Raw genomic sequence first — 27,882 nt, 5'->3', positions numbered from 1 at the left:
CCAGCCTATAAATCTGGTAAATGTAGTTTGTGATATTGAAGCAAAGGCTGGACCCCATTCACATCATAGGCAGAGTCCTGAGAAACACTCCTGCAGCTATACTTCTGCGCCCTCTAGTGGTTGGAGGACTTTCCTCAAGGCCACTGTGTGTAGATATAGCTATGTCCAGGGGGATTTGGGAAGAGTCTGGTTCATCCTTTCACCCGATCAGCTGCACTATCTCTGTCTTTTTATGTCAAGCTTCCTAAATAAGATTCTCTTTGAAGAAATGGATCTGCAGCTTAAAAAAAACAAGTGACATCAAAATCACTGGTGCAGAGTCATTTATACATTTGATCTGATACTAATCTGGATAATTTTAGAACTAGGAAGGGCCTCGATATGTGGTCTGACACCCCCATTTTACAAACAAGATCCTGGTCATAGGCGGGTACAGCGAGTGCTGCCTGGGTCCATCGCTAGGGAGGGACACCATCGCCCGGCCCTGCTGTAAGCGATCTTCATCCTTATTTTTTGTTTTGTTTTACGTCAAGTGAACTCAAAGCTAAACAGAGCCCTCCTGACTCTCCTTAGAATCACATTTCATGCGAAAAGCTTGCAGGGTAACTAGGTGGATTAGCAGGAGAAGAAGATATAAAGTGCTGGTGATTGAGTTTAACCTTAGCTTGATTAAATAATCCTCAAGAAAGCCCCAGAGGGGGAAATGGTCCCGTGTACACAGTTCTACACCGTAGCGCTGCTCCCCTTCTAAAAGGCGTAAATCTCCCCTGAAATGCCTCCCTAGCATTCAGAGCAATAAAGAGGTCACATTATATCTCCATAAATCTCCCCAGCTGGCTGGCTGGCTGCTGCCATTCCAGGAGGTGAAAGGAAAGTTGTTTCCTTTTGACGGCCACTGGGCTGGAAGGAAAAGCCTTTTCCCTCCAGACCCATTGTCTTGATCCCTGAGGGAGCTGGTCTGCCAATTTGTTCAGTATTTCCTTTCCCTCCTGCCAGCTTGTCACAAGCTTAAAGAGGGGTTACAGAGTCAAACGGGCCCAGACTGCCTTGGTATAAGTCTCCGCCTATGGCCCTGATAAAGGGCCTGGCGATAGCTCCCTCTCAGTCTTCCCAATTAATAAAAGGAACAAGGTCTAAACAAGCGGTGTGCATGGGTGTAACTGAGCGTTAGAAGCCAAGCCAGATCCGCCGGGGTCTGGGGCCTAAGCCTGCCGAGAAGGCAAGGCCGGGGGGCCCTTGGGACAGGAACCAGGGTGCTCTGAGAGATGACAGCGGGTCGGTTAGACTGAGAACCCGCTTGGAAAATGGTGGGAGATAAGATGCTCTTGTGGGAAATCAAAAAAGGGAAACTTCCCTGCTCTAAATGAAACCTATTACTACATGAAAGAGTGACGATGCTAGTCAGGGCATGTTCATTTACTTTATTACTTTATTTAACCTATGAAAGAATTATTTATTGCAATTAGGAAGTAAATTAGCATAGTTCAGTATTCAAAATGTTCACAAGAACATACAGTGAACAGTATCCCTGAGCTACCAGGTTACAGTCTCCCTGGAAGCAAGTCATTATTATCAGTTTCTTGTCTATCCTCCTAGAGGTATTTTTACTGTGCATACAAATAAATCTGTGTATAGATGCCTACCTCTTCTTTTTTAAGAGAGTGTCATGTGCCCTGTTCTGTACCTTCTAATATTTCACAGTATATTTTGGAAAGGATTTCATATCAGTGTGTAAAAGATTTTCATTCTTTATGGCTACACAGTGCACCCTAACTGAGTTGACAGTAGTTCCATATTGATGAACATATAAGTTGTTTTCCCAGTCTTCTGCCATTGCAGAAACAAATGCCACATTGAGTATCCCCGTACGTCAGCCATTTTACGCAAGCGCCAGTGCATCTGCAGGATAAATTCCTGGAAGTGGAATTTCTAGATCAAGTGTGCAAGTGTTTCTACTCTTCCTGAGATATCGTCATGTTGCCCATCTCCCTAGCCCCCGGCAGTACCATGTCCTGCTTTCCATCAATACCTGCCTGCTTGTTTCCCCACACCCCCCTCCCGGGGCACAATTAGGTAACTGAGGCAGGCTGGCAGGAGGCCTGGACTCCAAGGAGCCAGAAGCAGTGCCGGACTTTGTCCACAGCAAGATGGGCAGACAGCTTTTGATTAGCTTGTCATACGTCCCCACACTTTCTGGTCCTGCCCCCTGTGGAAAGGACCTTCGTCTTTCCCTCTGTGGGGTGGGAAGAACAGTCTGTGCCATAGTGGATACCTGAGCCCAGAGAGGGCCACCTTTGTGGGAGGGGAGGCACCTGGGCCCACAGTGGAGAAGACACTTTGTCGCTGGAATGAAAGGATCATGGGAAACTGAAGAAATGAAGTAGACATCTCTCTAATCCCTCGACTCCTAGGCAGAGATGCTTTTGAAAAGTAAATTAAAAATTGTATTAGTGTTTGGGATTCACAGATACACACTAGTATATGTGGGAAAAAATGGTATTAGTTATTTTGTAACAGCCTTATTAATATGCATTATGCAAGTAATATGTAATTTACATTCTCTAAAGTTCACTCATTTAAAGTGTGCAATTCAGTGGACTTTAGTATATTCACAGAGTTGTGCATCCGTCTCACAATCAACTTGAGAACATTTTCATCGCTCCAAGAAGAACCCTGAGAACATTTTCATCGCTCCAAGAAGAACCCTGAACCTATTAACAGTCACTCCCATTCCCTCTCCCCCGCCCCTGGCAACCGCTAACCGACTTTCTGTCCCTGTGTATTTGCCCATTCTGGGCATTTCGTATGAATGGAACCACACATTCAGTGGTCTTTTGTGACCAGCTTCTTTCATGGTACATGATATTATTTTTAACCATCCATTTCCCCCGAGCTCAGGGCTTTTGCATTGCTGTTCCCTCTGCCTCTAGCCCTGTTCCCCAAATACAGAGATGCTTATTTAATTAGCTGCTGATTTAATGAATTTGAGCTGTGTTATAGGAAGAGAAAATCTAAACATAGTCCATGTAATTGTCATTTTAAAAATCAACTCAAATTTTCATATTTTTTTTACTGCAGCTTAGTTTTCTTACTCATTCCCCTATCAGTGGAGATTTGGGTTGTTTCCAGTGTTTTGCCATGAACATCTTTTTTTTTTTTTAATAAAGTTATTTATTTTATTTACATTTTATTTTTTGGCTGCATTGGCTCTTTGTTGCTGCGTGCAGGCGAGCGGGGGCCACTCTTCATTGCGGTGCGCGGGCTTCTCATTGCGGTGGCTTCTCTTGTTGGGGAGCACGGGCTCTAGGCACGTGGGCTTCAGTAGTTGTGGCACGCAGGCTCAGTAGTTGTGGCTCGCGGGCTCTAGAGCACAGGCTCCGTAGTTGTGGCGCATGGGCCTAGTTGCTCCATGGCATGTGGGATCTTCCCGGACCAGGGCTCGAACCTGTATCCCCTGCATTGGCAGGCGGATTCTTAACCACTGCGCCACCAGGGAAGCCCTGCCATGAACATCTTAAAAATAAATATTTCTCTCTTCCTCTGTCTCTCTGTGTGGTGGTGATGGGGTCCTTTCGGTGTATACTAATGAATTATTAGAGCAGTTTTATCACTAGCAAGTGTGGGCTGGTTTTTAATGCATCACAGAGCACTCTTCCACATCCATCCATCTGTATATATAATTATATGTACACATATTCTGTCAGCCGAATTATGATGTTTGTCCAGGAACATGCATCTTAGTGGCCAGGCAGGCAGACCAGGGGCAGAGCCTTCAGATTGACACCATCCTACTGCTGCCTCATTAGAGGCTTTAGGATGCTGATTTGTTGAAATCTGATCGGTCAAAATGCACTGAGTTTCTGCTGTGTGCTGAGCACTGCAGATGGAGTGACCCAGCCTGAGAGCAGCGTGGTCCTCGCAGGGCAAAGATCAGGTCACGAAATGTTCTAGAAGCTTAAGTGAGTGACTCACCATCTCTGGACCTTGGTTTCTTCCACTGCATGTCCACGGAGTCACCCAAACACCTCTTCTAGTTTTTCGAGACTGCGTGCTTGCCCTCCCAGAAGCCTTAGAGCCAGCACAGGGCGACCAGGATGAGGGGCTCTTCAGAGCTTACCAGGCCCAGAAAAGGAAGGGTGGGGTTTGGGCTCGGTACCCGGAGTCCAGGAAGTAGCAAACATTTTCAATGGCTGATGGCCACCCAGGGATCCCGTGGCTGTAGCCGAGCCGAAGGCCGAACCCCGAACCCAGCCTGAACCCAGGCAGCTGGGAGATGTCAGTGACCAACTAGAGAACCCAGCATTTAGAGCACCCTGCCTGGGAGGTGGTGGCACTGGGGAGAAACGAGTGTGCAGGGGACCACGGGGGAGTAAGCGTGTCAGGGTTGTAGGTCTCATACCTGGAGTTCGGCCGCAAGTGGCCATACGTCTGATTTTAAGCCTGTTGTCCCAGAATAATTGGTAATACGCACCTTTCCCTCAGAAGCGTGCCATTCTGGATGATGAGGTGTGTGGCATCCAAGCCAGCCCGAGGGGTGTTAGAAAGGAGGAGAGCCGGTGGTCCCGGGTTTAAGAGGGTGGAGGCTACAGGACAGGGTGTCTGCTGAATGCAGCAGCCTATAGAGACCCTGGCTAGTCTTCACTCAGCGTCCCGCGGGGTTCTTCCCCAGGCCCCTCGGGGAAGACTCCAGGCAGCTCATCCACTGGGTAGAAATGGACAGGAGGGAGCCCACAGCGGACGAGGAGACCATGGGCAAAACAGTGTTCGTAAAAGCACTTATTGTTAGAAGGGCAAACTACCGACGTTCGCAAGAGTTTTACACTAGAAATTATAACACAACACAATCTTTGAGTGTTTCCTGCTCAGTTCATTTGCCTACTTTGAAGACGTTCTCCCAGCCCATGAATCACAGGTGGGAAGGGCCACAGTGACCCTCTCCTGGGAGTCTACGGGTGTTTAACTTCCAGATCTGGCAAACGAAGTCACATTCTCAGAACCTAACACCATAGAACTCTAAGTAGCCTCGTGGCAGTCTGCATCCATCATGGACTTAACTTTGCACAATGCAGGAGGCTCAGGACGTCATGATCACTGAGGGTCAACTGTGAATTCTTAAGCACCGAGAAATTTCTCCTGGGCCAGTGACTGACCCATCTGTCACGGGGAAATTTTTACACTGTAATTATATCCCCACATGTGGGGATTCTTTTTGTTGTTGTTGTTGGGGGGTAGGAGTTTATTTATTTATTTGTTTTTGCTGTGTTGGGTCTTCGTTTCTGTGCGAGGGCTTTCTCTAGTTGCGGCGAGTGGGGGCCACTCTTCATCGCGGTGCACGGTCCTCTCACTGTCGCGGCCTCTCTTGCTGCGGAGCACAGGCTCCAGACGCGCAGGCTCAGCAGTTGTGGCTCACGGGTCTAGTTGCTCTGCGGCATGTGGGACCCTCCCAGACCAGAGCTCGAACCAGTGTCCCCTGCATTGGCAGGCGGATTCTCAGCCACTGCGCCACCAGGGAAGCCCACGTGGGGATTCTTGAAGGCCACAGAGATGCAGGCTAGGAGGCATTTCCCAAGCTGGTGCGCTGGAGAGCACTGAAACACACGTGCCCTGAGACGCTTCTGTTATCAGGTGAGCTGGGTAAACAGGGCATACCTGCGTCCTGGACTTCCTGTGGTCCTCGCCACTAACATGCCATGTTGCGACCCTAGACTGTCTTTCACGTACTGATTTTTGAACTGTTCGCGTTGATACTGTCTGCTGCTGGGAAGAGAATTGAGTCCCCAACAGGATGGTCAAGTCATCTATCTGCCGGCAGGAGCTGGTGGGACTCTGGGCCCACGGTTAAGAGGCTGCCCAGTCAGTCTGGGTTGAAATCCCAGCTCCTCTATTTCCTGGGCAAGACCTAACTTCTCTGAACCCCAGTGACATTCCTCTTTCCGGGCTTCCCTCCCACTTTGCTCCTGCTGTGCACACAGACCAGGTAGGAGTGAAGGTAGATACTTGGGAGCCTGTAGATATTCAAGGGAGGAGCAGGTGGTCCACAGAATGGAAAGATAGAGGCTTGGCTCTTCCCACAGCTCCTTCAGTGACAGGCATTGGTTGCCCAGTGAAGTCTTCTCCTCATGTTTCTCTGTGTGATGCGTAATTTTTCTTAGCTTATTAGGGAGTATTAACTCTTGGGAATATGCTGTAAATATTTTCCTCCAGTCTGTCATAGCAAGAGTTGTTCTTCAACCTCTTCTTTCTTTCCCTCCCTCCCCTTTTCTCTTTCTCTTTCTCTCTTTCTCCCTTCCTTCCTCCCTCCCTTCCTCTCTCTCCCTTTCTTTCTTTCTTTTTTCTTTCTTTCTTTCCTCCTTCCATCCTTCCTTCCATCCTTCCTTCCTTCCTTCCTTCCTCTCTCTCTCTCCCTCCCTCCCTCCCTCTCTATCTCTTTCTCTCTCTCTCCATCCCTCCCTGTTTTTGGTGCTTTTGTTCCTTCCTTTCAGAATGTCCTTGCTTCTTTGTGATTTTTTTTTAACCTGACTCATTCTTTAACTCTCACCTCAAGCCTGAAGCCAGGGTCCTAGGTAAATGCTGGAGGTGTGTGTGTGTGTCTGTGTGTGTGTGTGTGTCTGTGTGTGTGTGTGTTGGGGGTTGTGGTGGAAATCTATTTCCAGTACAATTACAGTATTCACCCTGAGAAAAGTTTAAAGGTCTCTCATATTATTCCGTGGCTATCCAGAAATGTAGTGTGCTAAATGTTTCATATAGATTATACTCAGCTTCCTTGTTTGTAAGTTTCTAAAGCTGTCTGCCTCTCGTGGATCGGGTCGGGATGTAGTGGATGCTTTCTGTGAACCCCAGCGTTTTGTTCTGGGTGCTCAGAGGCAGGGCCCCCGGCTCCGGCTCCGCAGGGCAGCTCCAGCCCAGCCCAGCGGGAACCGCTTCTATTCGGCAGGAGCTTCCAAAGTAGGTGCTCTAATCCCGCCAGCCTGACGTTGCCTGAGCTGTGTCCGCCCTCCCCGCGGCAGCAGCCTGTCACAGGCTGGGCCTGACGAAGCCCAGAAGACTGAAGCCTCAGGAGCTGCCCCAAAACCTCGGGGTTTGTTTGCTTCTCACCAGGCGCCAGCCCCTGGGACAGAGCCGGGCCTGTCAGGAAATCCAGGCACAATCTCTGCTGAACTTTGGATGGGACTCGGGGCTGGGGTTCAGCATGGGACGTCTGGGTGGGGCTGGGGACTTTGTTCCTGAAGCCCCTTTGGCTCCGGGAGGTCTCCGGGCGGCCCCTCCCCTCTCTTTGCCGGCCTTAATTTGCAGCACTGAGTCGCTACCCTGGGCATGGGTAATTTGCGTTGTGTTTGTGTGTCTTCCCTCCGCAGATCGCAGAGAGATCTAGGATGGCTGAGGATGTGCTGCTGGGGGGGGGGGCGGGGTAGTGATGCAGTCCAGGCGTCACTGCAGTTTGTTACATTGAATGTAATTATTTGTTTTGGGTTGTGCATCCCCAGCTAGACGGAAACAACTTGGGGCAGAGATTTTTGCCCCAACTTGACCTCGTATATCTCTATGTCCAGCACCTGCTACAGAGGCAGGTAGCGCAGACACACACGGCAAATGTTTGGGCTCCCCACCAGAAACCAGATGGACTCAGCACCTGAGGGCTGAGGGAGAGGAGGGTCTCTCCCACCCGGGCTCGGGCTCAAGACCCAGCTCCCCTAGCAAGTGGAAGCCCCTCCAAAGAGGGAGGGTGTGACGGACACCCCTGTGGTGGAGCTCAGCGCAGAGCCAGGCTCTGTGGCTCTGACCCAGCAGCCGGCACACGCATGGCCCCATCCCTCAGCCTGAGCTCTCTCTCCAGCAGTCAGGAGACAAACCAGCTTTGGGGCCGCGCCCAGTGGGTGTTGCCAACCGCTATCCCGGCCTCTGAGTCCTCTCCCTCCTCCCCTCCACCTCCCCTCTCTTCCTCTCCTGGCGTTCTTCCTCCCAGCCCTGACTCGCCTGCTGGCCTGTGGGTGGGTTCCCCGAGACGGATGAAGCCGGGCATGAGAGGTCAGGTCCCTACCCGTGATTGCGTCAGCTCTCCGTGGGGAAGTCAGGGTGGGATCCTTCAACCTCCTGGCCCCCATTTTTCTTTCAGGCACTTGGGTGGGAGTAGTCTGCCTTAGTTCCTAGGACTATCGGTACTAAATTAGGTGCCGAAGAAATCAGGCTGGGTTTGTTCCCCTCTTTAAAAAGAATTTTTTTAAGTGGGGCATGGATGGAAGTGAGGAGTTAGAGCCCCATTCTTGGGGTGAGGGCACGATTCATTTTCTCCTTTTGGTTGCTAAAATGATCATGAATTAATATTTCCCACGAGCAGAGCCCCGAGACCTGTCAGCCTGCCTGCGAGTTCATTCCCTGCCCACAGGTCTCAAACTGGGCCAAGTCTGAGAGTGACAGACAATTTACAATTCTGAGAAAAGGTCAGATTCCCAAATCTCCTGGCTCTTTTATCTGTCCCTCCCCCAACATCCAGGCACCAAGGTTCTCCCTGGTTGTCCCCACTCTGTCCCAAACCCTCCAACCCTGACAATAACCCATCATTGTTATCTCATTTGGTGTTTGCAAAGCACTTTACAACCATTGTTGTGAGTTTTTCCTCTTATTTACAAAGTACTTTACAACTATTATTACAAGTCTTTCCTCTGAATGTGGGGTAAAGCTGACCCACTTCCGAGAGCTGGATTCCCACTGCCTTCTAAGTGGTTGGTCCAATTCACGTGATGCCCAGCACTGGGTGGGCGGGGCTTTCGTAATTCAAGGCCATGGCTGTGCCCTTCCTTATTAGAAATCAGGCTGCTGCCCACTTGCCCTCGGGAAGTTCCACCCAGTGCATGTCTGATGAAGTGGTTATTAGCAAGGTTCACACGGTCAGATGATGGTGCTGGTTTGGGGCTCCCAGCCTGTCACCTCCCACCTCCCCCAGAGTGGGTGCTAAACAGCAGGGTTTGAACCTCTTTCTCTCCCTTCTTCAGTTCAAGGGGGGAAATATATGTATGTGTCAGATGTAAGAGAGTAAAACAGTCCCTTCCCCCAGAGTGTACTGGGAGCTGCTTGAGGTGATGAAAAAAACTTTTTTGTTTCGTTATTTTTTTTCACATTTTAAAAGGTAAGCAATTATTACATTACAGAACGGTGTTTTAAAAAATGAAAAGTCCAGGGACTTCCCTGGTGGCACAGTGGTTAAGAATCCACCTGCCAAAGCAGGGGACACGGGTTCGAGCCCTGGTCTGGGAAGATCCCACATGCCATGGAGCAACTAAGCCCGTGCGCCACAACTACGGAGCCTGTGCTCTAGAGCCCGCGAGCCGCAACTACTGAGCCTGCGTGCCACAACTACTGAAGCCCACGTGCCTAGAGCCTGTGCTCTGCAACAAGAGAAGCCACCGCAATGAGAAGCCCGTGCACTGCAACGAAGACCCAACGCAGCCAAAAATAATTAAGTAAATTTAAAAAATAAAAAAATAAAAATGAAAAGTCTATACAATTTGATTAGCCTAATAGAAGCCCATTCCTGGTAGTCTCAGCTGCCATCACAGTGTATCTGGTGTTTTGCGTGATGCATTTTTCATTTAACATGGGAGGTAGGCATTTTTCTTTATTGTTAGGTTGTCTTTGTCATCATCATTTACAATTATGTAACGTTCCATTGAGTGGGTCGGATGGCAAGATTTTCTGGTAGAAGATATGGAAACTTTGCCCATTTGGGGGTGTGGTGGTTTGTAAGGAGATGTGGTGCATCTGAGGGATGCTTTTAGGAAGCACGGCCTTCACCTCCCCATCCTCCCTTTGGCTGCTGTTGTAACACCTGACTCTTCAATCTGGGACTTCTACACTTCCTACCCTAGGCAAGAAGTCTCTGCCACCGTAATGCCCACCTCGTTTAAGATATGTGGCCCAATTGAGTTCAGTAATGTTTACTCCTTATTGATACTCCGGCCCGATCTACCCAACCAGGTCATTAGCATCCTGAGCTCCTGTGACATCTCTCGGAGTGCTGAAATAGCAGATGCTCAGTTGCCAACCTCCAGTGCCTTCCCCCAGCCTGTAAAATGGTTGCTTGACTGTGTAACCCATTCCGTGTGGCAAGAAGGCATTCCTAAGGCGAGCCTCGGTGCTGGGTTCTCAAGGTAGTCAGGCCAGTAACCAGTAGAGAGACCAGGACTGCTAGGGAGGCTCCTGGGCTGAGATCCTGTCCTGGGTGTAAAACAATAAATATGAAGAGAAAAGGGAATCTCCCCTCCAGAAAAGAGGAATGGATGGAGAAAGACCCTCTCCCTGTGCAGCCTTCTTTAGATGAACTGGAACATAGGAAAGAGGTTGGTTTGCTTATCTTTAAAAGGAAAAGAGTGTGAATCTTCATCGGTGAGAGGCACGTTCTGAAATATTTATGAGTGAAATGACAGAATGTCTGGGATTTTCTTCAAAAGAAATCAGGATGGGGGAAAGTGGGTGGAGGAGGTGTACATGAGACAAGATTGGCCACAAATTGTTGGAAGCTGGATGGTGATTAAATAAGAGCTAATTTTCCTATTTGGGCCACTTTTTAATATGTTTAAATGTTTTCATTGTTAAAAAAAAAAACAGACTAATTGGGTTGTGCTCTGTTTGGACTGGAAAGGTGATGTAAAAAGCCCTCCATCGTGATTTAGACAGGAATGCAGGGGATCAATTTAGAGGCTGTAGCGCCATCTAGTGTTGATTGCAAACACTCTACAAAATGAGGACATTGCCAGCGCCCCTCCTTGGTCTGAGGGCCTTTTGTGAGCTCCCCTGGCCTTTCCAGTCCCCTCACCGGAAGGCTGGGCCGAGGGAACAGAGCCACTGGGCAAAGGCAGGTGGAGGGTGACGTGCAGGTTGTTCACTCCACGCCTCCCCCCGGGTTTGGGGAAGCAAGCCGAGAACAGGAGTCATCGTGTCATGTGCGGCTCTCAAGGCAGGTGACCTTGCTGGAGGGTTCTCAGTGTGACCCAGGTGCAAAAATAGCCTCTCTTGTGACCGGTGTGTGCTCAGCTCCCCGGCCTGAGCAAACAGCCCCTCACACCTGCACACTGTTTACTCATAGTTACTTGTTTGCAGGTGCAAATGACTGTTTGTGTACCCAGAGTTGAGGAGAGGGCCTCCACCATCCTCTTCTCCAGCCCGAGTTCCCTCAGAGCAGGTAGCGAGGCCACAGGACTAGCAGAATGTGCGGCCTTAAACCCCAGGGTAAGGGGCTAGGCTGATGGAGGGAGAGCTCTTACCCTCCTCCCCAAGTCTCCCCCCTGAACTAGAGAAAAATCCACTTTTGCGTCTGGTAGTAGGACAAGAACAGTCTGAACACCAGGGTGGCTGTATTTAGGGACAGAAAATTTAGAAAGGATATAAAAATGTTCAAAATAGGAAGCATTTTGTATACATGGAGTCAGAGAGACTTCTGGAGGTTCTGAGCCAGACTTTATGTAGATCACAAGGAATAAGGAAACTGGCCGAGCCTATCTCAGCAGGATGACTGAAATGGCCACGAGTGAGATGAGTCAGTTGTTGAATTCTATAGACATGGAAGACAAAGGTGATGGGGAGGGAGGGGCCTGCGAGTGAGTGCAAGGAAATGGCAGGGATGGCCACGTTCCTGTGGACGGGTTCCACTCTAAAGCACCATTGCTCATAATATGCACCTTTATTTTATGTTCCAATAAGCAAAAAAAATGTCAAGCTGTGACACAGCATATCGTACGGATACATTGAAATGAGAAAAATGAGTTACAGCCTTTTTCTGCAGGAAAGTTTGAAAATTTCAAGCACTTTCAGAAAAAGATAGTCCCTCTGGCTCAGTAATTCTGTGTCTAGGGGGGTATCCTAAGGAATAAGCAGAAATGCTAAGATTAGCTTTCAAAATGAGCGGTGTCTACAAAAGTCAGAAACTGGCTAAGTAGAAGTCCAATGAGAATAAAGGATAGTGCAGTACTAGCATGGGATAATATACACTAAGATACGTTTATAAAGAATTTCTAATGTGGGAAAATGCTTTGGTATGAAGTGAAAAAATGGGCTCAAAATGATACAGCTTGACCTCAAGTAGACAAAAATATGTCAATATATAAAACGTTGCAAAGGATCTAACAGAACAAGATGTTAATAACATGGTGATCTTTGAGTTACAGGATTATGTATGATTCCTATATTTTTTTACACATTCCAGCATTTAATTTTCCCGAAGTAAATATTTATTATATTTTTATTGAAAAGGAAATGGAATCTCAATTTTGAAAGGGAAAATAGAGAGAAAGAAGGTCTTGAGTGGAACTCAGTGTTAGGTGAAACCCCGCCCCCGCCAGGCTCTGAAGAGAGAAACCAAGGCGCTCGTGGTCTCTACCACACTCTGTTCCCTTTCTCATGACCAGGGAGAGCCTGCTGTGTCTGGGATGCCGGGGGTAAGGTCCGCTTGCTAGGACAGCCCTCTGAGCCGGTTCCCAAGGCTTAGGGCCGAGCGAGGAAAAGCCAGGCAGCCCAAAGCCATCCGTCTTCCACGCCTTGCAAGGAGAGGGCATTATTTCCTTGGTGTCTAGATTCTCCGCTGTGAGATTTCTGGCATAAACAGAGAACTAATCCTCTGTATTGTTTCCCACCCAGTAGATATGTTTGACGACTTCTCAGAAGGCAGAGAATGTGTCAACTGCGGGGCCATGTCCACCCCGCTGTGGCGGCGGGATGGGACGGGACACTACCTGTGCAACGCCTGCGGCCTCTACCACAAGATGAACGGCATCAACCGGCCCCTCATCAAGCCCCAGCGCCGCCTGGTAAGCCAGTGCCTGGCGCCCGGCAGCCGGGCTTCTCTCCCTCTGTCAGCTCCTGGCTTCAGGGCTTGGCCTTGGTGGGAAATTCCTGGTTTTGAGTTTGGGGCTTCAAGTCATGTTTCAGAGAAGGTGCAGGTTTAAGGGCTGGATGAGTGGCAAATAGTAATTTCTTACACCTTCGGAGTTGGCTTGAGCTACGAGGATGGTCCAGGCCATTTAGTTCAACCCCTTAATTATGCAGAAATGAACAGTGAGGCTCAGAAAAGCTAATGGCCTTGCCCATGGCCACTTAGACACTGAGTCTCCCCTCAGGGACCAGAGTCCAGACTTCCTGCTCCCTGACCCAGCGTTGTCTGGTGTATCGCCTATGTTCACATCAACTCCACAAGGAAGGCTAATTCATCCTTTCTGTGTTGTGACTTACCCTGTTTTCAGTTGATCCGTTGATAAACCCAAAGACCAGGGAGATTATGTGGGGCATGCTGGGCCCTGTGGCTGGGGAAGAGTTGGAACCAAGTTTTGTCTCCTAGTTTCCTGGTCTTTTCTACTAAAATTTGATTTTGACCAATTTGAACTAGCTTTCCACAGATATTAGGGAAAGAAGAACAGAGGGGATAAACCCTGGTGCTTCCCTTTCTTGAGGTCAGTTTTTGAAGACACTCGGACACAGTAATTCCTCACCCCCACTCACTCCCGGCCCCTGAGGCCCGGATTCGTTCTGCTTTGGGGAGAAGCTTTTCTGCCTACAGTGTGCAGGGCTTGCTGGGCTTTTCCCTGACGCGAGTGACTGATAATGTTGCTGACGCCGCAGTTATGACCAGGATCTGCCATCCCCCTGCAGCACAGCCCTTTTGCTCCCACGCCCCCAGGAGAGGCTTAGGGACGCGGCATCCGAGCATCCGGTGCGGTGGCTGGTCTGAGACTCTCACACAGCCATGCCCCACACTCGCTGCCGGTGAAGCGAGATGCTGCGGCGCCTGCCGTGTCCTTGTCCTTGGACCTGAAGGGTCTGTCTCCTGTGTTGCAGTCCGCCTCCCGCCGAGTGGGCCTCTCCTGCGCCAACTGCCAGACTACCACCACCACTCTGTGGCGCCGCAACGCCGAGGGCGAACCCGTGTGCAACGCCTGCGGCCTCTACATGAAGCTCCACGGCGTAAGGGTCCCCCGACCGTGTCCCGCGCTTTCCTCCACCGCTCGGGTCTCACCCTTCTTCCTCCCTGCAGATCATAATTCATTTTCTCCTTCTTAACAAAGAAATGTAGATCTGGAAGGGACCTTAGAGACTGTCGTAGTGAGTTAGGGTTGCTATAGCAATACCATAGACTGGGCGGCTTAAACAATAGCAGTTAACCTCCATGGTTCTAGAGGCTGGAGCTCCGAGATCAGAGGCCAGCAGGGTCGAGGGAGGACCCCCTGTCCAGTGGCAGACTTCTCTCACTGTGTCCTCACTTGGTGGAAGGGGCAAAGGAGCACTGTGGGGTCTCTATTGTAAGGGCACTAATCCCATTCATGAAGGCTCCACCCTCATGACCTCATCACCTCCCAAAGGCCCCACTTCCTAATACCATCACCTTTCATGTTAGGTTTGTGCACATATGAATTTGAGAGGGACACAGACATTCAGACCATAACAGAGACATTGCTATGGAACATCATTTCCATCTTTAACATTACATAAGCCTAATTCCCATTTCACAGGTGAAGAGACTAAAAAATAGTCTATATGTGTGTGGTAGTATGATATATAACAAAGGTAACAATTCAGTGGATAAGGGATAGCTTTTTAAGAATGACTGTATTGACATAATCTGGAAAACAAAAAGAAAACTTGACCTCTACCTCCTACCAAAAGCAAAAATAAACTTGGATGTATTAAACATATGAAACATAAAACATCTTTAAATAGAGACAATAAAAATACTAGAAGAAAATGTAGAGGGGGAGTATTTATATAACCTTGAGGATGGGAGGAGACGTTTTCTTCAGCAAGTTTTCAAAACTCTTAAGTCATAAAAGAAAAATTAGATATATTTGATTGTGGAACATTTCATATTAGTGTATGGAAAAAGATACCCCAAGAAAGTAAAACCAATATACACATGCATGAGAAAAAGGATTAATATTTCCAGAATACAGAGAGCTTCTACAAGCCTCTTTTTTTTCTGGCCACACGGCTTGTGGGATCTTAGTTCCCCAACCAGGGATCGAATTCGGGCCCTTGGCAGTGAAAGTGCAGAGTCCTAACCACTGGACCGCCAGGGAATTACCAAAGCTCTTTATGTTCTAATTTGGAAAAATCTCCATTACATAGTGCTTAAAAACGAAGTCCGTGCAGAACACTGTACATAGCATGGTTCCAGTTTTATAAAGAAAGAGGGAGAACATAATTTATATGTAGTTGCTTATATATACATTGAACACTTTTGGACGGTTGAATGCACATACATATGTATATAGATATGTACATGTGCACACATGTTTGAGAACTTTTTAAAATGTAAGAAACAGGCTGTTATTCCAGTTGCCTCATGGGCAGAGGATTGATAGTAGTAAGATGGGAGGGGTTGTTATTAACTTAATCTCATGCATCTTTTCATGTTTTCTTGTTATAATGAGCTTAAAAATGTCTAAAAATAGAGAAAGCCCATGCACAGCAACAAAGAGCCAACACAGCCAAAAAAAAAAAAAAGTCTAAAAATATAGTTAAGAATACTCATAAGAAAACATATTGACCCTTGAACAATGCAGGGGTTAGGGGTGCCGACCTTCTGCACTCAAAAATCCATTTCTAACCTATAGTCTGCCCTACATGTACGTGATTTCTCCTTACCCGTGGCTCCACATGTGCAGAGTCAACCAACCACGGATCATGTAGTGCTGTAGTATTTACTCTTGAAAAAAAATCCACGTTTAAGTGGACCCATGCAGTTCAAACTCATGTTGTTCAAGGGTCAACTTTTGTAAGAAGTGTATACAAGGATACTTGTTGAATCATTGTAATAATGAAAATGGAGGAAAAAAACCTTTGGGAGGAAAATGGTTAAAGAAACTATTGTTCTTCAATAGGGGAATGATAAAAGGAACTGATAGAGGAATATTATGTAGGTATTAAAAGGATTGTGTCTGTAAAAAATTAGAAATAGAATTACTATATGATACAGCAATCTATTTCTGGTATAGATCCAAAAAGAATTGAAAGCAGAATCTCGAACAAACATTTGTATGCTCATGTTCACAGCAGCATTATTCGCAATAGCCAAAAGGTGGAAGCAACCCATGTGTCCATTGATGGATGGATGGATAAGCAAAATGTGGTCTACACATACGATGGGATATTATTCAGCCTTCAAAAGGAAGGAAGTTCTGGGCTTCCCTGGTGGCGCAGTGGTTGAGAGTCCACCTGCCGATGCAGGGGACACGGGTTCGTGCCCCGGTCCGGGAAGATTCCACATGCCGCGGAGCGGCTGCGCCCGTGAGCCATGGCCGCTGAGCCTGCACGTCCGGAGCCTGTGCTCCACAACAAAAAGGAAGGAAGTTTTGACACAGGCTACAACACGCATAGACCTTGAGGACGTGGTGCTAAATGAAAGAAGCCAGCCACAAAAAGACAAACACAGTGTGATCCCACTTATATGAGGTCCCAGAGGAGTCAAATTCCTAAAGACAGAAAGTAGAATAGTGGTTGCCAAGGGCTGAGGGGACGGGGAAATGAGAAGTGACCAGTTAATGAGCAGAGTTCAGTTCTGCAAAATGAAAAGTGTTCTGGAGATGGATGGTGGTGATGGTTCATAGCAATGCAAGTATACTTTTTTTTTTTTTAAGGAGTCTCATGAAATGTTATTCAATTTCAAGGGTACAGACAAGAAGCAAATTTCACAAAGAAATAATGCAGCAATGTAGTTACTGGCTTGGATGGCTGTACTTGGGGTTGTTCAGAGTGCTAAGAGCTACCTGGATTATCAGCTATCCAGTTTTCTCCATTCTTCAGCTCTTTGCCACACGAGGATCCATTAGTCCTAACTAGAATGGAAATGAGGTGTACTTACCGAGATAAAATTTTATTCTTAGGATGCCAGAAAATGTAGAACATCTTTCTGAAGTAATAGAGGCTTCAGTCTGTAAGTGGGTCACTTATTTCCCCAATAGGTTTACCTCTAAGTCAACTTGAAGCACAGCCTTCAGGATTTCAAGCTTAAAAAAGTGGTTTAAACTATTTTCATCCTAAAATATTTTAAAATGGTTACACTGACTGGAAATTCCCTGAAATGAAACAGCTCAGTTATATTTGATAACTCTGCAGCACCCCAAATTCATTAGACACATTTAATGCATAGTTCCCAGACCTGCAATAATACAACCATAACCATTCTAATCATATCATCGTTTAATAAGATATTGACTGGTCCCTCTAGATAAAGTCTACAAAGCAAAGGACTGAGCAGGTCTGTTGCCACGTCTCCTCAACGGCTCTATAGTAGGCACAAGCAGTTGAGCTTTTACTTTAACTAAGGTTATTAAGAGTTACTAAATTGGGGCACTTCCCTGGTGGCACAGTGGTTAAGAATCTGCCTGCCAATGCAGGGGACATGGGTTCGAGCCCTGGTCCGGGAAGATCCCACATGCCGCGGAGCAATTAAGCCTGTGTGCCACAACTACTGAGTGTATGCTCTACAGCCCGCGTGCCACAACTACTGAAGCCTGTGTGCCTAGAGCCCGTGCTCCGCAACAAGAGAAGCCACTGCAATGAGAAGCCCGCACACCGCAACAGAGTAGCCCCCGCTCACCGCAACTAGAGAAAGCCCGTGCGCAGCAACAAAGACACAAAGCAGCCAAAAATAAATAAATAAATAAATTTATTTTAAAAAAAAAAAGAGTTACTAAATTGACAGTGATTGAGTGAATTTGTAAAGTATCCTCACCATTTTTTCAATTCATTAAGAGGTGAAATGATAATCTTAGAATAAGGATAAAAGGATTATAGGTGCATTGGAAAATTAAAATGATTGGATTTGATATGGCTGCTAATAGCCCACAGTTAAATAGAAGGAAAAAAAGTGGGGAGGGAAAGCCTTTCTGATCCACACCAAATTTCATACAATTACGCATAAGATTGTGTTTAGGTACAAATCCACTGCAATTCAAGTTTTTAGACAGAGGCCAATTATAAATTCATTATTTTGAAGTCAAAAGTACTTATCACATCTTCTAGATCCCACTTAAATAAAGTCTTCTTAAAAACTTACTGCTTTTTTTTTTGCGGTATGCGGGCCTCTCACTGTTGTGGCCTCTCCCGTTGTGGAGCACAGGCACCGGACGCGCAGGCTTAGCGGCCATGGCTCACAGGTCTAGCTGCTCCGCGGCATGTGGGATCCTCAAGGACCGGGGCACGAACCCATGTCCCCTGCATCGGCAGGCGGACTCTCAGCCACTGCGCCACCAGGGAAGCCCAAAAACTTATTTCTTAATAGTCATATTTTAAACCACTAGGTTTCAGTAGGCTGGTGAATAGCCATACTCTATATCAATACTAGAGGACATACTTTACATGAAAAATCATAGCAAGGCAGTTTACCAGAATTCTCATAGAAATGCACATTAGCCTATTTTACATGGCACCTGTAAATAGCATCTGAGGAAATTTTTACAAAGATAATTCAGTAGTCTTGGTAATAATGTACACTAAAACTTTGGCATCTGTGTTACATTTTAAATCAACCAATAGTTCTATCAGTTCCTGCAAGCAGCCTACTTGAATATGACAGTCAACTCACCAGTAAAATTTCAGTGCCATTTATCAACGTGTTATGATGAAAAACTTTAATTAAAATAAATTCATTCACCTAGGATTTTAACTGATTTTTATAGATGAGAAGGAACCCGAATGATTCTATTTATGATACATTTATAAATCAAGTAAGAATCTGGCAAGACCTCCAAAGCCAGTGGGAAATGATCTGTCTGATGCCTATGGTGGGAAGGGTATAAAGCACAGCTGTTAAAAGATGGTGACTGGCAGAAAACAAAGTTCTTCTATTTTCTAGTGACGCTGGCAGAAAAAAATACTGCTTCAAGATTTGGACACACATAGAGATACATCTGCCAGTGCAAATGTCTATCACTAGGTCCCCTCTCCTTTTAAAAAAGATATATTAGAATACGCATTCTCAAATGGGGGTGGTGTCACCCCCAAGTAGGACCAAAAAGAACCCCTAGTCTTTTCATGTATAAAGCAGATATAATACATATACAGCATATCTATGATATTAAAATTCATTGGGGGAATTCCCTGGCGGTCCAGTGGTTAGGACTCCATGCTTTAACTGGCGAGGGCTCGGGTTCAATCCCTGGTTGGGGAATTAAGATCCCACAAGCTGTGTGGCACGGCCAAAAAAATTCATTGGGGCACTATTTAAAAAAAAAAAAGTTTAAAAGGCTTGGGGGGTGGGGTTGATGAAAAAAAGTTTTAAGGGGGCTTCCCTGATGACGCAGTAGTTGAGAGTCCGCCAGCCGATGCAGGGGACACGGGTTCGTGCCCCGGTCCGGGAAGATCCCACATGCCGCGGAGCGGCTAGGCCCGTGAGCCATGGCCGCTGAGCCTGCGCGTCCGGAGCCTGTGCTCCGCAACGGGAGAGGCCACAACAGTGAGAGGCCCCGCGTACCACAAACAAACAAAAAAAAGTTTTAAGAAACACTGAATTAGTGACTCAGTCACATGCATTTCTTCTCCCCACCATCACTATGCTATGTCAAAATACCCTGTGGCATTTTTGGTATTTGGAATTTTCATAAGAACATAATGTCTCTAGGACAATACTCCCAGAATAATTAAGATTAAGAAATTTTTCATCAGCTCTAAGCACATTTAATTATGGCATCTAAGAGGAGACTTATCCTTAGAAACTGACACCAAGTTAGGAAAATCAATTAACATGTATCTGATCATAATTACGAGTACAATCTTAACGTCTATGTTAAGAATTACAGGTTTGAGGTTGGCACTGGCAGCCGAAATTCAAAATTGCCACTTAAAATTCAAAATGAAAATCTGCGAAGTCTTTTTAGAAAGCATTCTCTTTCTTTACACTATACTGTCACAGGTGACTTTATCCATTAATGCGAGTATACTTGACACTACTGAACTGCACACTTGATAATGCTTAAGATGGTAAATTTTATGTGATGTGCATTTTATGACAATTTTTTAGAAAAAGTAGCGAGGTGGGTGGGGATAAACACGAGGACAGGATTCTTCTGAAGTCAGGATGGTCTTCAAGAGGTGGGCGCAGGGCGGGGGGGAGGGGGTGGCAGGGCAGGGAGGGGAGGATACTTTCCTCCACGAGTGGGAGTGCTGTCTCATCTGACTCTCAGTTGACTAGAAGGCAGTTCGAGTTCACGTATGCTACTGCACTTCTCTTTTTTTTTGGCCGCACCATGCGCGGCTTGTGGGATCTTAGTTCCCTGACCAGGGATTGAACCCGGGTCCTCAGCAGTGAGAGTGCAGAGTTCTAACCACTGGACCGCCAGGGAATTCCCTGCACTTCTTTCTTAACAATTCCATGTTCATATCTCCAATGTGGTCATCACTTGTCCTTCTGTATTTGCAGGTGTGGCCTCTGTTAGTCCCATATGGGAGACTAGCACAGACCAGGGGCTAAACAATTTGGTTGGCCAGGCCTGAAAGAAGCCAGATGTGGGGCAGGCACACTATTTTAAACTAGTAGAAAGATGACCCTGCAGGCCTGCCCCCGACACTTGTTTAGGCATCTTGAATGGCTCAGGAGTGTGATGCCCGACAGTCACTGCTTGTTTAGGAGAATTCAGACGCCCTAAAGTGCTGTCATAAAGGACTCAGGCACTGGCCACAGGGCAGTCTCTCCACCATTGTCCCCGCTGCTCCCGACACCCATGGAAACCACCACTTGCCCCAGCCAGGCTCAGCACGGTGCAGAGCTGCTCCGTGTAGAGTGACTTTACATCCCCACTCTCCAGGCCTCCTCAGGGCGTGCCCATGATCTTGGCATAGCTATTAATAGCACCCCCTTTTCACTCGCACAGTGTCCCAGTGTGGCTGATCAGTTAGCGGCTTTGGCACATACTGTTCTTGCTGCTTGAAATGTCTGCCCCTCATCTACTTGACAGTCTCCTACAACCCAGGCATCACCTCCTCAGGGAGGCCTGCCTTGATGTGCCCATGTGCCACTTTCCCTCCCCCAGCCCGGGACACAGTTCAGTGTTTCTTTTCTATTTTCCCTCATCACCTATGAATCTGCTTATCTTCTATCTGTCTGTCTTTCCCAACTGTGAACCTCTGTAGAGAAGGGACTTTAGGTCTTTGTTTCTCCAGAGTTTAGTATAATACCCAGCATGGAATAGACATGCTCAACACATTTTTTTTTTTGGTAGAATTGATTTCTTGCTCAGCAGGAGTTCCAGGCCTGATTCACTCAGTCTCAGCCCCAAGGTTTGTGGAGGAATTGCATAGATCTGTGTGTGTCTCTGTGTGTGTGTGTGTGTGTGTGTGTGTGTGTAAATAATGTCACGGATCAGGTACAAATGGAAAACCACATATATTGACTTGTGACCCCCTAGGTCCCCAGGCCTCTTGCGATGCGGAAAGAGGGGATTCAAACCAGAAAACGGAAGCCCAAGAACCTTAACAAATCGAAGACACCAGCAGGTGAGAAAAAGATCGATGTGTAATTACACGAATAACTCAGTAGCTCTCAGAGTGTGTGAGCATCGTGTATGCTCAGGTGGGCCAGCCCAGGCTACCAGGGTGTAATGATAGCATCGTCCATCCCCGGCCGTTCAGGACAGAATGCATAACCCAGTGCAAAAGTAACATCACCATGGAACATATTGGGAGCTTTTAAAGCAGGCTCAACTCATGTTGTGGCCTGGTTTTTGCCAGTTGCAAAGACTGCAGAGGTCCAGCTGGACCGGTTGAGGGCCTGGAGGAAAAAGGAACATGAGTCGGTCCCTCCATCTTTGGTGCTCCAGCCACTCAGGAACTCAAGTTCTTTCAATTTGCTTTGGGCTAAGTGGGGTGCAGGAAGACAGGGTCCTGTGAGTCATGTTCAGATTGATTTGTAACATTAATTTGTAAGCCAGTGTATAATTAACATCATGTAGTACTCTGTACCTTGCCAAGCTCCTTCACAAATATTATCTCATTGATCTTTACAGACCCCCATGAGACCCCATTTATGATCTCCATTTTACTAATGAGCAAGCTGAGGCTCAGAGAGGGCAATGACATCACAAGGGTCACACAGCTGTGAATGGGTAGAGCTGGAATTTAAACCCAAGAGTTTTCACTTCAGGGCCCATATTCTGTTCAGTATATACTCTGCCTTCTCAATTTCTAGATTTCAGAATGAGGACTACTCGGGTCCCCTACCAAGAGCACTCCCTCCTCAGTACCGCTGTCAAATTAAAGATTTCACTGGAAAATGTGGCAGTTGTGGAGAAATTAAGTCGGCTGATATGATGGAAAGTTTATCTTCTAATCTAAGGCCTGACAAAGTCAGATAAGTTTCCCTGTTCCACTGCTGAGAACATGACCAAAGTTCTCCTTTTCCAGATTCGACAGTGGCTCGCTCCTTCTGGCAGTCATGTCTTAGCAGAGCGTTCACTGGCTCACACCAGGTCCTCGGCCTTTCTCCCTGCTTCCACATTGTTTATACGAACAGCACCTTCCCCTGGGGAACTTCATCTCTTTACACGGTGGGGTCCCAGCGGGAGCAGGCATTGGCCCAGGTGTACAATCCCCTCTCCGAAATTCCAAATCCAGGGAGCTAGATTTGGCAGTAAAATGTAATCTGAACTGACACAGGCTACTCACAGTCTTCAGTTATCCCATGTGCGAATATTCCCATGTTTTGCTGTAGGGCTATTAATGTATTTAATTACGGGGTGTTGTCCCAGACCCCGCTGCAGGTATTCTGTTAATACTCAGTCTTTGTCCTTTTGAAAATCCAAAAGTTTGAATCCTGAGACACACGTAGCCCCAAGTGTTTGGGATAAGCGGTGGTGAGCCTGTCATCTGAAAAAGTTCCCTTGAAATTCTGCTACTTCTGCTTCATTGTGAGAACCGTTGCCCTGCACTGATGGAAGGACCCTGCTTCTCTCCCCAGCAAATGTAGACAAGCCGTTAGCGCGGATCTGCCCTGGCTGTCTCCAAGGGCCGCCATCCGTTTGTCCCTGCCCCTGGGCTGGGTGTCCTGACTCTGCCTTGTTCCAGGTCCCTCGGGCAGTGAGAGCCTCCCTCCCACCACCAGCGCTTCCACCGGCAGCAGCGCAGAAGAGATGCGTCCCATCAAGACAGAGCCTGGGCTCTCATCCCACTATGGGCACGGCAGCTCCCTGTCGCAGGTACTGCTCGTTGCGGGGTAGACTCCAGGCGGCCAGGCCCCCGCCCGAGGCGAGGGGCTGTCTGCACGAGGATATGTCTCAGCACATCTGATCAAGCTACAGCGATTTGGACACACGACCGTCATGCACGCGTTTAGCAGTTCCTCTATGCCAGGACCCGTGTGCTGGCACACAACATTGCTACAACCGGAATCAGAGTGCGGCCGCTGTGTGGGAGGCGGAGCGGGGCTTTCTAGGCCAGTCTGTCTCCTAAGTAAGGGTGGCTTGACCTTGGCCTTGAGGGTGGGTAGATCTTAACAGGAGGAAGGGGAGGAGGAGGCCCCTCCTGGCGTGGGCAAAGGTGTAGAAGCTGCAGAGGGCAGGGCGGGCGGGCTGGGGTTGGTGAGGAGGTCATAGGCAGGATGCCATTGTCACGAGGGTTGGCTGCGGGTCCAGCTTCACATGTGTGTCCAGAAGACGGGCCAGCAGGACCCTCGTTTCCCTCTGTCAGATACAATGGCAATCCTGTTCCTCTAGCCCTTTCCCTGTGTGGTTCCCCCATCCGGGATCAGGATGCCCCCAAGCTTGCTCACGGCCTCCCATTAACTCTGATCTCTTCTCCGCCTGTACTTGAGGCGGGCGAGTCCTAAGGAGCCTTCTGCCGTCAGGGTGAAGAGAAGCTGGTGCCCTGGGGCCAGGAGACCCAGGAGCCCCTTCTGGGCAGGGGCGGGGATGGCTTCCTTCTGAAAATGGAGATTGATGGTGAAAAGACTGTAGAAAATGCCTCGTGTGACCGTCAGAGGCTTCTAAGAAACCAGAATAGTCACAAAGCTACTGGGTCAGTGCTCAGAAGCAGCTGACAAGTCACGCAGACCCCCTGCATCCCATAGCACACAGGGGTCAGGGGAACAGAGTGCTGCCTGCTGCCTCTCCTGCCCTTGTCCTTTGGCCCTGTCCTCTCATCCCCTTCCTGGGGTGGGAGCCAGCCTGGGCACAGCTGTGGAATGGGGCTCCCCTCTCCAGCCCAGACCCCCTCCTGAGCCCCAGAAGGGATCCCATTGACCGCATCTTATACTTCTCGCTTTCAGACGTTCTCGGTCAGCGCGATGTCCGGCCACGGGTCCTCCATCCACCCAGTCCTCTCGGCCCTGAAGCTCTCTCCGCAAGGTTATGCGTCTTCTGTCAACCAGTCACCGCAGGCCAGCTCCAAGCAGGACCCTTGGAACAGCCTGGCCTTGGCTGACAGTCACGGGGACATAATCACTGCATAATGTCACCTCCTTCCCTCCTTGGATTCCTGCATGGACTTGGGACTCGGAGGACAGCAGAGATGAGGCTCTGGGCTCCCGGGGGCCGGCCTGCTCTGTCTGGGAATGACTCCAGACAACAACTGGGAAGAAACTTGAAGTCAATGATTTGGTTAGGGGAGCGGGCGCTGGATTTTATTGGATAGCTTTGCAAGGCGGGGGACTGGAGAGAGCGCAGACTCTGATCTGGAAGAGACCCCCCCCCCTTCGCTAGATCACACTTAAGCCCCTTCCACGGAGTTGCAGACTCTTTCTCATTTTCTGCCTCACCACCCCTGACAAGAGACGAGATGTCCTTCTCCCTAGTCTTTCCACCGCTGTGGCCCAGAATGGTGGTTTTTCCACGGTGTTCCCGGCACGGGGGATCCGAGGGCAGGGTGCCGGGGCCCCTGCTCCAGCCTGAATCAGGGTATCTGATGGACATGTGTTTGGACGCCTTGGCCCCTCGGCGGGTCCTGCCCTCGCCCAACACTCCCCTTCCGGCTCGGCACACCTGCATCCCTCGTACTGAATCTTGACTCCAGAAACACGGGGTAGGGCCAGTGTTACCGGATGCTCCGTGGGGAGATGGAGGAGGGGCCGCTTCTCCCACCGCAGAGTGGCTTCGGCAAACTCGCAATCTGGCAACTTTGCCTCCCACGCAAGTTCCTTCCGCGGCTAAAATCGCTCCTTCTCTTCATCCCCGAGGCCTCTGAAAATAAGCGCCCCTCCACTGCTCTCGGTGATTCAGCTCTGCCCGCAGCTTGAACACGTCCCCAAATCCTTCTTCCACCCCATCACGCTCAGGGGGGTCCTGAGTAAGAACAAAAACGGTTCTGGTGCTGAAGCAAGTTTGACTAGCATTCATGCAAGACTTGAGATCTTTCTGGAGAGGATATCTAGTGGACACCATCGCCGGGCCTGGGGCCGCGCTGCGCGGGGCGGGGTTGTCAGCCTGGAATTTGCGCATGCGCCGTGGTTCCGCGGAGACGCGTCTGTTGCCGGGACTGCCGACCGAGGGCATCCGAGGGGCGCAGCTCCTGCACCCACGTCCTTCCTCCAGCAGCAGTCTTTTGTCCAGGAGGCCAAATGCTAGGGGCTTCTCAACATAATTTCAAACCAACACTACACAACTCATGGAAGAAAGACGACGAGTGATGAGAAGACACCGGGCGGGCGGCCGAGGGGGGGGGTGCCCTCCCACTCTCGCGGGCTGGGAATCGGCCTCCTCTCCACGTTGCTGTCTCTGCCCGTGGCCCTGGGCTCACGAAGACGCTTCCTTCCGTGTCCTGGCTGCCAACAGAATGTAGCTGACTGGCCTTCCTCTGTGCTACTCCAAACACCCAGCCCCCAGCCCAAATCCTCCTGGCGGTAGCAGAGAGTATCTTTAAACCCAGGTTCTGTTTTAATCATTTACATCGCTTTCTTCTGAGAAAGCCGCCTTCATATACCTTCCTTAATCCACAAACCTGCTAACGTTGTCTTAAGGTGAAATGGCTGTAAAATCAGTATTTAACTAATAAATTTATCTGTATTCCTCTTTCCCTTCTCCTCCTCCCTCTGAGGTCTTTCCTGGGAGGTTCGCTGCTGCCCTTTGCAAGGCAGCCCTGAGCCACTGAGGCCCCTTTGCTGATCCGCTCGCAGGCTGCGTCTGAATCGTTTCTCCCTTCATTCCTTTCGGCAGTTGGCCGAGGCTTCCTCTGTGTATGTCGGGGGCTAGTGACAAGGACTAGCTTGTGACCTTGACAGGTAACCTCTAGGCTTGGTTTCCTAGGAGAGGGTTGGACCAGCCCTTAACTAAATTTCCTGTGGCCCGGAAGTTGCCTCCCAACGAAGGGGGCATTTTTAGACCTCCCCTCGGGTACACCAGTGGCTGGAGCATGAGGCAGAGCTGCAGGGCAGTGGTCTCTCCAGCCCTCCTGGTTTGAGACGTGCACTAGACGTGCTCTGCCATCTCCTACTTTCTGGTTTGATCCAAACAAACCCCTGGAGGAGGTCAGTGGTGCTCCACGCCAGTGGCACAGAAGGTGAAAATTTCTCCTTTGTCCATTTTGTCTTCACTTTCTTAGTCTACAGAATTGCTTAATTGCTTCATCTTAAAAGTGAGGTGGGGTTGAGGGGAGCGGTCCTAAGGCCTGTGGAATGGAACGCAGACAGGCAAATCCAACCCCACTGAGAATTGTTGGCAGTAGCTTCCTGCCTCTCAGCTGGCTTATGCCAAACCCAGTGGGCAACTGGCGGCCTTTGACCTTTCACAACACCCTTGTTATTTTTGAGCAGGTAAGGGAAAAAAAACTAACAACCATTCTTCTATGTAAAATCGGAAAAGCTTTTTAATTGGCTAAGAAATAGCCAAAGCTACTAAACACAGCTACCATCCAAAGGGATGAGTAACCAATAATTCTAGCAAAGAATAACAAAAGAGATTCAAAACCAAAAATAAAACCTACCAGGATTTATGTTGGCCTTGGGGAGGACATGTTTTCTGATGATGAAGTCTTTGCTGAGAACATTTTTGCCACTTCCCTTTAGGAATGGTTTTCAGAAGGATACACACACACACACACACACACACACACACTATACCAGAAGATTGACCTCATTCCTTATATAGTCATAACTTATGCTTCACTCCAGATGGTAAAATCCAGCTTGATTCAGCCTCCTTGCTCACCAGACTTGGTTGCTTTCCCAAATCGATGCATCCTCAGAGTAAGTCAAGTTGCTACCAATCAGGATACTCAAAAGGATGCAATTCCCAGATGGTTGGGAAGTGGCTGGAGGTGGGGTGGGGGGGTAGGGGGCCAGCAACGAGAAATGTCTGGCCTAACACGGTGAGTGCAGCAGCCAGTGGCATGTGTTCGGGCTCAGACATCCCTCACATTCCCTTTCGGGCTCACCTCTCACTATGACAAAAATTCTGAGGCACAGGCCAAATCATTTTAACAGTCAAGAGCATTAATCCTTAATTTTTGGATGCCTTTAGGGGTGAGTAGTAGCAGATTTAGCCATGATTATGTTTGGCTTGGGTTGACAGTAGTGAAAATAAGTTTATATTCACTGAACATGCATCAAATGGAGCGGGACTGGAGTTTATTTGATGTGCCCCCCTTTCCGAGCCCGCAGAACTTACCGACTTGGATACTAGCGCATGAGAAACAGCCACTTGGAAAGCTGCTTTTGGAGTGGAGGTGACTGGTTTTCAGTTTTTTAAATCATTTTCTGACATTGGAAACTACTCTTCAGATTGCGTCCTTGCCTTGCTTGAAGCTGGAACACAAACACGCCACCATCCTTACCAACACAGATATGTATCTTCCCAGAACCAAGGACCAGCCTCAAAGCTTCCAGGTTTAGCCTGGGAAGTGGAATCCATGCTCCTGAGGGCTCCCTGCCCTGGACACTGTTGCTTTCCGTTCAGTTCCTTAGCCTCCTGGGACCACTGCTGC

The 27,882-nt window shown here is 48.5% G+C and overlaps 1 protein-coding gene across 2 annotated transcripts in view; it reads left to right on the top strand.

Annotated features, from left to right (window-relative positions):
- GATA4 (GATA binding protein 4) overlaps window positions 1-24,930 on the top strand; it is a 48,443-nt gene extending 23,513 nt beyond the window's left edge. Inside the window, exons 2-6 of one of the 2 annotated variants that reach the window (XM_022594914.2) lie at window positions 12,631-12,797; window positions 13,822-13,947; window positions 21,384-21,471; window positions 23,038-23,168; window positions 24,236-24,930. In XM_022594914.2, the coding sequence (XP_022450622.1) occupies window positions 12,631-12,797; window positions 13,822-13,947; window positions 21,384-21,471; window positions 23,038-23,168; window positions 24,236-24,418 (695 nt within the window). In that variant the 3' untranslated portion in view covers window positions 24,419-24,930. Of the gene's footprint in view, window positions 1-12,627; window positions 12,798-13,821; window positions 13,948-21,383; window positions 21,472-23,037; window positions 23,169-24,235 lie in introns of both variants that reach the window. The other variant, XM_022594913.2, reaches the window with a different exon arrangement.
- The last annotated feature ends 2,952 nt before the right edge of the window (window positions 24,931-27,882 follow it).

The sequence above is a fragment of the Delphinapterus leucas genome, chromosome 6 (assembly GCF_059928025.1).
Source record: "Delphinapterus leucas isolate spDelLeu-1000000601 "Yukka" chromosome 6, BTC_Dleu_Yukka2, whole genome shotgun sequence".
Taxonomy (NCBI): domain Eukaryota; kingdom Metazoa; phylum Chordata; class Mammalia; order Artiodactyla; family Monodontidae; genus Delphinapterus; species Delphinapterus leucas.
The sequence above is the reverse complement of the archived record's forward strand: the minus strand, read 5'-3'. Positions and strand labels throughout refer to the sequence as shown.